The following is a 12130-nucleotide window of genomic DNA, read 5'->3' on the forward strand; positions in this document are numbered from 1 at the left end:
CCATTTTGAACAAAAGCAGGGAAAACGAGGTAAAAGATGTATGAAAGAGTTAAGACAATACATACTGAATCCAACCATTCCATCTGGAACTTTGTACTCTTCGGTAACAACGGACCTGAAAAAAAGATATTTATATTTTAGTTCTTGCATCTTACGGAAGAACAAAGAATTATTGCTATTCAAGAAAGTCATGATCAGAAAAAGTCAGAAGCTGTTTGCTATGGGGGCACCCAACGAGAGGGAGGGGACAGGAGCGCCGGCAGGGACCCGAGAAGAGGATCCAGGCTGATCTCTGTAAAACCACTACATACAGCAGGTATGCATAGACAAGTTTTATTTTTTCCTTCTTTCTTAAAAAGAACAAAAACAGGACTTTAGTATAATATTAACCCCTTTGCGCTGGCACATTCCAGGCCTTTATATGCCGGGAGGCGGGGTTTGATGGGGGGTTGTGAATATGCAGCCTCTCGGCGTTAAGGCCCACCCACCAGGAGGCCACATACATGCATGTGGCCGGCTGCAAGGAGTTAAAGTATAACTAAAGGTTTTTTATTTAGTTTTGCATGGAGTGGAGATGGATCAGAACACCTGTCAGGTTTTTATTGCTGTCTGTGGCCCAGTTAGGCAGATTCACCCACTCTATGGGTCCTGTACAACAATTATCAAAAGTGAAAGTAAGACAAAATCCCAAATTTGGGGATGTCTGCAGATTATTAGAGGGGACATTTTTTAATGGGGACACAAGTTTTTCTGACCTGAGGGGACCCAAAGAACTCCCTTAATTTGCAGATCCCACTTCCTGTTTTGGCAATGGGACAGGAAGTGAAGGTAAATCTCCCCAAGGGGACACAGATGGTAAAAAACTTACAAGGGTTATAACCCTCCCTTACTGCAAGAGCTAACAATGACGAAATACTGTACATTCAATTATCAGTAATCACAAAACATTTAAAATGCAGTTAAAAGCAATAGACAGTCGACAGGACATATATGTCCCTAGATTTCCAACTTGCAAGGTGAACTAAACTACTTATAACTATGCCGAAAGCAAAGCTGTACTTCCCTCCAAAAAAAATGCAGACTTGCAATTGAAAGACTAGGCACTGCCAAAAAGTGAGACTTTTGCAGGGAAGCAATTATGGGGAATATACAGTGCTCCTTTAAGAGGACCTAAAGGGTGACAGCTCTGTGCATTGGACCACAAACATCAAGTCATTAAGAGTATAGAGTCCTCCGACTACCAACCTAAAACTATTCAAACAAACCTCCATCGATAGCCAAAGAGCCCTGGTAAGAGCTGAACCAATTCAGCAAGCAAACATAAAATTCTCAGCATGAGAAAATGGGTGTGAGGGACTAACTTACCCCCTAGGGGGCACCATACACTTTACAATCTAACCTATCTTTGTGTAATCAATTTTAGATTAAAAATGGTTAGTATATAGACCCAAGTAAACTAACCAAATCCACATCCAATCTGACAGGCTCTTGCACTACATAATTGTTGGTGGATCTAAAAAAGATTGCAAAGATTGTAACGTGTGTGGTGAGCTTACGTGTGGTAAAGTTCTTTAGGAGTCACAGGTTGCAAACAACTACGCCAAACATCACTAATATACAAAGCTAGTGTTCACACAACACTCACCTCTGTTGTTGTTGATGCATTGGAGGCAGTGAAGGTGAAAAAGCTTGAAGGAAGAAAACAAACAAACATGTAAACTTGTATTTTGACAGTATGTATAAATGATTTAAAAACTAAACAAGCAGGTTTATACAGCACTTACAGTCATTTGTTGGAGCTACTTTCTTTGCCTCTGGCTGATCTAAAATAAATGAAGTAAAAAAAAAAAAAAAAAAATTTACCATCCAGCAACTAACTCCATTCTGATATTCCCATTAGGACACTGCTTCTTCAATATATGTCTAAGCCTGCTAGCTACACCACTGCCAAGAATGCTTAAGAAACATCCAGACAGATCTATAAATTTTGGAAATAAAACAAAGGCAACAAACATGTCTTTCCTTAACTCCTCCCTGAAAATCTAACATCTGAGGAGTTACATTGGCTTCCCATTCATGTGATCACTGACTGGCTGTCACGGTGACCATGTGCCTATCCTGCTGGCTACTGATTGTATGCTATGTGAGCAGGAGCTATCTCTGACAGCGTGGTCACAGTGCTGGGGCCCTCAATTGAGAAGGCAAAAAAAAAAAAAAAAAAGTCAAAGTGATGACAATGAAAATACCTTAGGAAAAAATCTCAGAAAGTTGTATTTTTAAACTTTAGCTAGCCACTAATGTATCATGCGACTTTTTGTCTTCCCTTCCTCACTGGGGGGCACGAGGGGAAACGGTTACACCATTGTTATTTAGAAGAGAAGACGGCCCATGCTTTTGTTGGCCATGCTCCTCTCTTGCGGGTGACAGGCGTGCTCTTACCTACATTCTCCTGTGACCCAAAATCAGCCGACAGCACTGTCAGCTGATGTCACAGAGCTGCTCCAAGTTCTGGAAAGATCCCGACCACTTTGTCTGGATCCACTCAGCTGCCTGACAGCTGGCTCGGGTTCTTTGCAAATGGCTAAGAGCAAAAAGCCAGCTGTGCCCTCCCCTTCTCCAGCGAGTGCCGGAAGGACATAAGATACACAAATCCTATCAAAAATATTGATCACATTCTTACTTTTGTTCGAAATAAACATGCTGCACACATAAGCATGATATGGATAATCGTATGTATAGCATAAATATGAACATTACACGGATTTATATAGAATATGTACAATAACATAGCTCTGATCCGTGTAAACGAGGCACATGAAGCTCAAAAGATCAGAAACAAAGTTATCATTGCTCACTTCTCTCTAGCCAGCCTAAACTTACTTACCAGCCTAAATATTCATAAAAAAGAATGTTTTAATAGAATTCTAAAACACTAATTACTGTAAAAATACTTAAATCACACAAACCTCCATCATCTAATGGTCTCTTCTGCCCTGTAAAGTTGTAGTCATTTGAATTCATAGGTGGTGGTGCATCTCCTCCTATTTTAGCAGCAATCTGAAATAAAGGAATGAAAAAAAAAAACCCCATTAAAATTTGTTTAGAAAATCCTTCACTTTTGCAATAGAGGTGACAGCAACCCACACATGCACAGGGTTTTGGATTAGAGAGAACTTGCTCCTGCAATAGTAGGAACAAGCTGGAATAGCAGCGATCATCTTAGCAACAAAGCAGGATTTTTTTTATATATCTACTGGGGCCCCTTGATTGCATGGGCCATTTTCTGGAAAAGGCGAAGTTGGGCTAAGTTCACATTATAGAATCAATGTGTGCTTTGGATGCATTGCATGTGTTCATGTTGCGTCCGGCTACACGCCTCAAACACCCTGCGAGTGTTTGTTTTGTTTTTATATTGTACAATGCTAAAACAAGAAAATTACTTTTGATGATTTGCAACCATGACTTAGTCCTCATGCACACTGGATGTTTTTACAGCTGCTGTTTTTGGCTTTTTTTCTACAGCCAGTAAACCCTCCACCATGCACACATAGGATGTAATCAGTGTTTTTTGGCTGTAGAAAAAAAACCTCAAAACTAGTGTGTTTCTAGAGTTTTTGTTTTAGCTGTAAAAATGCTCTAACGCTGAAAAATGCAGTAAAACACGGCACACCAGTGTTTTTGGACGTTTTTTGAGCAAAAAACAAAACCGCAAACACAGCAAAACCCGAATGCAAACGCTAAAAAAACCAAAAAATTTGTTTTTAACATGACTTTACACAGCTAATGTTACCAGCATTATTAAAACGCCCAGTGTGCATGGAGCCTAAGGCCCCTTTCACATGGGCGTCCTGTATGCCCATTTTTCATCTGTCCGTTTACGGATGAAAAACAGACACCCATGTATTTCTATGGACTAGCGGCTGTAAACTGATGATCGGTTAATGTCCGCATCCGGTTTTTTTTTTTTTTTAACAGAAAACACCATTTTGTTTCGGTTAAAAAAAACTATGGAATGGACGAAAAACTGATCCGTTGTTCTTGGATAAAACGTCACTGAACTGATGGAAAAAAAACGGAACGACCGTGTAAAAGGGATCTAAAATCTGCTGTAAATGCCATAGGTGCACTTCAATAGAAGGTAATGGAGGTGGCTGCAAAGTGTCTGATGAACTCTGTGTGCAGTGTTATTTTTGCCTTGCTGTGTGTACACCTCCATCTGCTCCATTTTGACAATAGTAAATGGCCACTGATAGGTGGTCTGGAAGTGCTGAAAATAGGCGATTTGTGCTTTTTTATTTTTAAACACAGGAGAATGCAATCTGGGAAGTATACAGTTTATATTTTGTGATATAATTCCTCCTGCATTTAAATAACACAAACAGCAGTGTCGCGTGAATGTAACCTCACATTCACAATCCCACCAGCCAATTTCAGTTTGGAATTTTAAAATCTACATTTTACAGTTTGAAACGTACAGTCCCACTTCCAAACACTTCATTCCATAACAGAACATCTACAACAGATCTACTACTGGCTTGCCTCAGGCATATTGCTGGTAAATGAACAGAAATTAGCAATGATGATGGTCACTCTCACACCAGGGATCTCAAAAAATGTCCAAAAGTTGTATTAAGCCAGCCATACATGGGTCAAATTCCGAACTAATCTTTAGAAAATCTGAAATTTTGTGCGTTTTCTAATCCAATGGTGCCACCAATGATCTCGTAATTCCACAAACCAAGCATTTAATGTTGCTACAGAAAATTTTCGTGGCCAAGAATTTTTTTTTCCCCTTTCCAGGCCACAGCTTTATATTTCTTGCACAATTCTCCGATCTTCAATTCGAAGGTCACACGAAAATTGTCCGTTTCTGTGACCCACTAATGGTGCGAAATTCAAACGAACATTGTTAGAAAAGATTTTCGAAAGTAAATTCTTTTGGAATTTGACCCGTGTATGGCTGGCTTTAAAGAATATGTCAACACATTTCATATTCCTGATAGGTGCCTGCTGTACCATGCACTTGTATGAAAATGTATGCTGTTCTTGGTATAGCTTTATATGTGTGAAATCCCTGGTGTTCCTGCTAGTCCCTCGGCTTTCTCATTAAAAACTGACCACACTGGGCATGAGAGCTCAGCATGGTCAGCTCTCTAGCTGTACTGTAACTCAGCCTGCTCTCCATTTATTAGACTTGTCTTGACATCCTCACTCCCTGCACAGGCATTCACTGGGAAGATACGTTTGCTGCTGTTTCTCCTCTCCCAGCTCTTATGTAGCTGAATCAGAGGGAATGTGATCATGTATATAAAAAAAAAAAAGGGAAAAATTTATGTTTTTCATATCTATACACGTTTTGACTTTCTATTTTAAACATAATGGGTTGCTTTACAAACTGAGGGTTTACAATCACTTTAAATCACATCACGGAATAAGATGAATGAAATTTTGGGTCACTGCAGTACCCCTTTGTAACGGCTTGCCTGCCACCCTATAGTAGAAGTACTGCTACAGGGCAGAAGAGCTGTGCAAAATCACATGTATATATATATATATACACACACACACACGTGACTTGCATTTCCGGGTAGGGGGCGCCCACCGCCTGGCGGGAGATTCCACAATGATCGTCCGGGAAAGCTGACAGGGGAGAGGTGTGTGTAAACACAGGTCTCGCTTCTGCCAACAAGGACATACTGCTTTGTATTTATCTGCAGCGCATGTCTCCCTAGTAAAATGCACACAGTTAACCCTTTGATCGCCCCCAGATGTTAACCCCTTCCAGCCCAATGCCATTAGTACAGTGTCTGTGCTTTTTATTAGCACTGATCGCTGTATTAGTGTCACTGGGGAAGTCAGTGGCAGTTAGCTCCCACTCAGTGTCAGAATTCCTGCCGCAGTCCCGCAGCAAGTGGCTAATCGCCACCATTACTAGTATAAAAAAAAAAAAAAGAGAAGAGAACTTCCAGTATATATACCGCCATTTGTAAACACTAACTTTCATGTAAACCAATGTACACATATTGGGATGCAAAGACATGTAGCAGAATACATTTTGGCCTAAATTAATGAAGAAATTTGAATTTGTAATTTTTTTCACTGATTATGTTTTATAGCAAAAATTCAAGAGTTTATTTTTTTAAATTGTTGGTCTTTTGTTGTTTATAGCACAAAAAATAATGCAGAGGCGATCAAATACCACTGAAAGAAAGCTATTTGTGTGGGGGATGTAAATGTAATTTATGTACAGTGTTGCATGACCGCGCAATTGTCAGTTAAAGAAACACAGCGTTGTATCGCAGAAAAAAAAATGGCCTGGTCAGGAAGGGTGGGGGGGGGGTAAATTCTCTGGAGGACAAGTGGTTAAGCTTGACTACCCCTGTATTAGGCTACTTTCCCCACTGAGGAGTTTTTGAAGCATTTTTTTGTGTTAAAAAAGCACCCAAAAAGCTCAAGAAAAACGCTTCCCTATGTATGTGAATGTTTACTATGTTTGTTTTCACACTGAAGCGTTGCGCTTGTGGTGCAGTGTAAAAACTCCTTTGGCGAGTTAAAAAAAAAAAACAAAACAAAAAAGGTCCCAAAAAAGCATCTTCCCATTGAAATCAATGGAAAACGTCTGAAAAAAAAAACTCCTTAAAAACACCTCTGAGAAGAGTTTTTGGTGCAGTTTTTAAGTCACGTGTCCTTTAACCCTTGGCGCCTCCCAGCCCTTTAAGGGCAGGGTTTACAGTCATGTGACCGCCGTCACATGATCGGGAAAGGTCCTGATTGAAAGAGGAGATTGGGACCTTTCCGTGAGTACCAGACGTGTGCTGGGAGTGCACAGGGTGCGCGCTCTTGCACATTTTTTTTTTAATAGAGCACAAATGTGCGGCTGCTCGGCGTCTAGGCCCAGACGGCAGGAGGCCGCACATTTGCGTTTGGCCGAAGTGAAGAGGTTAAACATGATCAGAGAGCGCGGTAAAAACGCATATATGTTTTTGAGGCGGATCAGTGTGAAAGTAGCCTTAAAAGGTAAAAAAAAAAAAAAAAGTTTTCTACGTCTCTGATGTAAACCAATTAACCCCTTGGCGCTGACCTCTCCCGGCCCTTTAAGAGTTTCAGAAGCTGGGAGGCGGGTGGGGTTTTAGGGTCATGTGACCGCCGTACATTCGCTGTCACGATTGGGAAAGGTCCCAATCACAAGAGGCGATCGGGACGTTTCCGTGAGTACCGGACCTGTGTGCTGGGAGCGTGCAGGTCATGTGCCTTCAGCACATATGGGTTTTTTTTTTTTAATTGCACGCAGATGTGCGGCCGCTCGGTGTCAAAGCCCAGACAGAGGCCACACATTTGCGTGCGCTCGGCGTGAAGAGGTTAATTTACACCTCTTGGGATTTTTTTTTGCAGACATGTAGCAGAATACATTCTGGCAAAAAATTATGATGAAATTTGACTTTTTAAACCTTCTTTAACTGGACACATTTTATAGCAAAAAGTAAAAAAAAAAAATGTTTTAAATAGTTGGCTTTGCTTAAAGAGCAAAAAGTAAATCCGCAGAGACGATCAAATACCACAAAAAAATCTCCATTGTTGTTGAAAAAAGGGTATAAATTTCATGTATACAGCGCCGCATGACCGCACAATTCTCAAAGTAACGCAGCACCGTATTGCAAAAAAAAAAAAAGTCCCATCAGGAGTGTAAATCCTCTGGAGGCCAAGCGGTTAACACGAGCATCCATTGCGGAGCGCAACAGCAGTGTTATGGTGCGGAAAACTATCACAGAACGTGGGTTTCCCACACTTTTGGGGTGAACTGGTCCGAAATGCATCTGGAACTCGGCAAGCCGCGTTAGAAATGCACCAGAGATAAGTCCTGAACTGAGATGAAGGAAACGAAATGAGGGGGAGAAATGCATCCAAAGGGCCTCCGGGGTGCAGAGACTGCATTGTGCAGCGGCCCTCCATCCAGGAACCATGCCTCTTCTACTTCCGTTGCATTACCGCGAGGATTGGGGTTGCCGTACCCCGAGGGTTAGGGTTGCCGTACAGCGAGGCCGCGGGGGTGCCGTACCGCGAGGCCGCCCGCGGCTGTACTTTCCATCAGAGCCAGCGATGGACTTTCCATAAAAGTACTTTTCCTGGTAGGAATGGATTCGAGACCGCGGAGTGTATGGACACGCTGAGCCCAGCACGCCGTGGAGGGAATAGCAGTTCCCTGAGGCGGTGTGATCGGAGAATCCGCCATAGAGGAGGAAATGGAGGGAAACCTCTGAGAGGAAATCTCACATCGCTCAGGAGAAACGTGAGGAGCCTTTTCCAGAACTCGGCCTCCATTACCTGTCCGCGGCCTAGCCCAGCCCGGAGCCCCTCATCGCCCTCCCTCATGTCCCCGTCCCGGGCCTCGCGCCCTCCCTTCTCACCTGTCTCGCCCTCTGCAGCGCGTCCAAAAAGGCGTCGTTGACCCCACCGGCGTTGCCTGCGTTTGGTGGAGGGACGGTGGAGTAATCGGCCATGTTTCAGCGCCTGCACCGTGTGTGAGTCCGAGCAGCCGCGCACTGTGAGGGGAAGAGAGAAAATGGCGCCCGAACTCCCTCGCGCTGTTGGTAACCCCGTGTCGTCGGGGTCTCGCGAGAAGTGAGAAGGTTCCACCCTTCGGACGTCCGAAGATCTCGCGGGAGCTGAGGGGCCGAGCCCTGCGCGGCGATCTCGCGAGAGAGTAATGGAAAGAGGAGCGCGCCACGTTCACTCCGCCCTGTTCTTGAGGCAAATGTGCTGCGCGTGTTGTGTGTGTGGGCGCCTAGGAGACAAGATGGCGGCGCCCTGTGAGGGGAGGTGTCCTTGGGAGGCTGGTGTTCTGTTACAGAGAAGGAGGGGAGGAAGCTGATTAGGTCTATTTTATAAAAAGCTACCGTGTGTATGAAGTACAGGAGGGATGGTTTCATTATAAATACAATACTGGCGGTACAGCACACCTGGATGGATTCAGGAATGCTTCTAGAAGAAAATTTGAAAAAGAAAAGTTCAAAACTGTCATCCTAAACCGTGCACCTTAGGGCTCATGTACACAACTCTGACCGCCGGCTGCTGGGAAACTAAACGCGGCAACCACAGTACTGCGTTTTTGCTGCGTCGACGGTCAAAACGTTCCTATCCTGAACGCGATTATTTCACGTTTAGGAGAGGGAGGTTTAACCTCATCCAACCCAGCAGTTCTTAACCTCTTCCATACCGGGCACTTTTACCCCCTTCCTGCCCAGGCCGATTTTCAGGTTTCAGCGCTCTCACACTTTGAATGACAATTGCGCGGTCATACAACATTGTACCCAAACTAAAATTTTATCATTTTCTTCACACAACTAGAGCTTTCTTTTGGTGGTATTTAATCACCGCTGGTGTTTTTATTCTTTGCTAAATTAACAAAGACCAAAAATTTTTCAAAAAAAAAAATCACATTTTTCTTTGTTTCTGTTATAAAAGTTTACAAATAAATAATTGTTCTTCATAAATTTAGGCCGAGATGTATTCTGCTACATGTCTTTGGTGAAAATAACCCAAATTAGGATGTATTATTTAGTTTGTAGGAAAGTTATAGAGTTCACAAACTATGGTATAGATCTGAATATTGATCAATCCTGAAGTACTGACAGCCAATCTAATTTCTTGAGGTCCAAGAATGTCAGGACAGATATCCCCCAAATGTCAGAATGGTACAGATATCCCCCAAATGTCAGGAGAGTACAGATATCCCCCAAATGTCAGTACAGGCCAGATATCTCCCAAATGTCAGAACGGTACAGCTATCCCCCAAATGTCAGGAGAGTACAGATATCCCCCAAATGTCAGAACGGTACAGATCCCCCAAACGTCAGAACGGTACAGATCCCCCAAACGTCAGAACGGTACAGATCCCCCAAACGTCAGGACGGTACAGATCCCCCAAACGTCAGAACGGTACAGATATCCCCCAAATGTCAGAACAGTACAGATATCCCCCAAACGTCAGGACGGTACAGATATCCCCCAAATGTCAGAACGGTACAGATATCCCCCAAATGTCAGGACGGTACAGATATCCCCCAAATGTCAGAACGGTACAGATATCCCCCAAATGTCAGGAGAGTACAGATATCCCCCAAATGTCAGGAGAGTACAGATATCCCCCAAATGTCAGGAGAGTACAGATATCCCCCAAATGTCAGTACAGGACAGATATCCCCCAAATGTCGTGACGGTACAGATATCCCTCAAATGTCAGGACAGTATAGATATCTCCCAAATGACCCCTTTTTGCAAAGTAGACAGTCCGACGTATTTCTTAATAGGCATGGCGAGTTTTTTGAAGTTGGAATTTTTTTGTCATTTTTTGGAAATTAAGAAAAAAAAATGATTTTCACTATTTTTTTTATATACTTTCAGCAGTGCAGTACAGCATCATCATATAACTGGCATGGCGGTGATCAGGGACACCAGTGACAGTACGAAAAAAAAAAAAATTGATACATTTTTTTTAATTTTTTTTTTTATTAAATTGTTTTCTCTTTTTTTAAGTTTAAGGTTTTTTTTTTTCATATTTCTCTATGACCAAAGTAGTACAATGTTACCATAGTAACATTGTACTACTTTGGGGAAGTGATCTATATATATATATATATATATATATATTTTTTTTTTACACAATTTGCTTATAGCAAGCATTTACCTGAATGAAATCGATTCATTCAGGGTTTTTTTTTTTCTTACCTGTGATTTGGCCACAGCTAATCACATGACACAGCTGGGCTGTGATTGGCCCAGCTTGCGCATGTGATTGCTGTGACCATTCACAGCTAGCCACACTAGTATACAATGACATCACAGGAATGGCATGACAGGAAGCCATCCATTGTATACAACTGTCATGTGACCTGCTGTGATTGGTCACAGCAGGTCACATGGTACCAGCAACGGGGCCGGTACTCAGAGCTGTCATCGGCCGTGTCCGAAGTACACGGCCGGTGACAGATCGCGGCTCTGCGGGCATGCAAACTAGGCATGCCTGAAAGGACACCATGTGGCATCCACCCGGAGGGACAAGGTGATTTGCCGGCCGCCATCTGGCCATAGGCTGGGCGGGAAGCAGTTAAAGCGGAGTTCCTAACAAAAGGGGAAGTTCTGCTTTAAGCCCTTGTCCCCCGCTCCCCATTAAGGATTGGCACCTTTGGGGAGCGAGGCCGAACGGGTACCCAAAATTGACAGGTACCCGCTCTCACTTCTGCTGCGATTGCCTAGGCGATCGGAAGCAGAAGTTGTCCTCCCAATCCCCCCCCCCCCCCAGTAGTCTTTTGGGACACACGTGGGGCCATTCACAAAGTGCAGCTTGTTTCGCGCATGCGCAGTGGGCATCCGGCTGTGAAGCTGCAAGCTGTCACAGCCGGGTGCCCACACTGAAGATGCCGGTGTCAGGGAGAGAAGCCGGACGGTGAAACCAGCCATAATGAGGACACCCCTGGACCGAGGGACAGGTAAGTGGCTGTATTTTAAAAGTCAACAGCTACAGTTTTTGTAGCTGCTGACTTTTATTTATTTTTTTTTCAGCTGGAACTCCGCTTTAAACTCTGCTGAAAGCCTATGTGTACATGGGCGCAGGCTTTTATGGATCGGAGTTTAGGAGCTTTGGCAAAAAAAAAAAATGCCAAAAGCTTCTAAACTTGAGTTTAGCAGCTGCTAGTGTATATGAAGCCTTACCTCTGAAGCCTGATCCACATTGGGAGAGGACTTCAGAGGCTACTGACAAGCGGCAAGGAAACAAGTCGCTTAATAACCGCCTGTTTTAACCCCATTTTTCCCAACAAATGTGCCGCAACCACATGCATTGCGCCCAGTGCTGTATTTTGGTTTTGTGCTGCCTTAGGCAAAACTAAAATCTGGCACCACTCCGATCTAAATTGGAGGGGAGAGAGAAGTAGGTAAAGAGAGAGGGATAGAGAGAAAGTGAGAGATTAAGATTGAGGGAGCAAGAGAGAGATGAAAGTAGAGATAAAGGTTCACAGTATGCGGTACAGGACATTGCATGTAATTCGCACAGGAATCGCACAGCATTCCTGTGTGTATTACAGGCAAATGTCTGTGCGGTGCGATTTGAGCTAGACACTTTGTATGGCTCAAA

At 43.3% G+C, this 12130-nt stretch overlaps 1 protein-coding gene across 5 annotated transcripts in view; it reads right to left on the reverse strand.

Moving 5' to 3' along the window:
* Positions 1-8595, reverse strand: part of FUBP1 (far upstream element binding protein 1) — a 31697-nt gene extending 23102 nt beyond the window's left edge. For 2 of the 5 annotated variants that reach the window (XM_089692202.1, XM_089692198.1), the window contains exons 1-5: positions 8406-8594; positions 2967-3057; positions 1785-1823; positions 1646-1688; positions 66-115 (exon numbers count right to left, since the gene is read on the reverse strand). In XM_089692202.1, the coding sequence (XP_089548328.1) occupies positions 66-115; positions 1646-1688; positions 1785-1823; positions 2967-3057; positions 8406-8498 (316 nt within the window). In that variant the 5' untranslated portion in view covers positions 8499-8594. Of the gene's footprint in view, positions 1-65; positions 116-1645; positions 1689-1784; positions 1824-2966; positions 3058-8405 lie in introns of all 5 variants that reach the window. The other 3 variants (XM_089692200.1, XM_089692201.1, XM_089692199.1) reach the window with 3 other exon arrangements.
* Between the last annotated feature and the right edge of the window lie 3535 nt (positions 8596-12130).

The sequence above is a fragment of the Staurois parvus genome, unplaced genomic scaffold, assembly GCF_062004578.1.
Source record: "Staurois parvus isolate SC_StPar_1 unplaced genomic scaffold, SC_StPar_1.0 ptg000578l, whole genome shotgun sequence".
Taxonomy (NCBI): Eukaryota; Metazoa; Chordata; class Amphibia; order Anura; family Ranidae; genus Staurois; species Staurois parvus.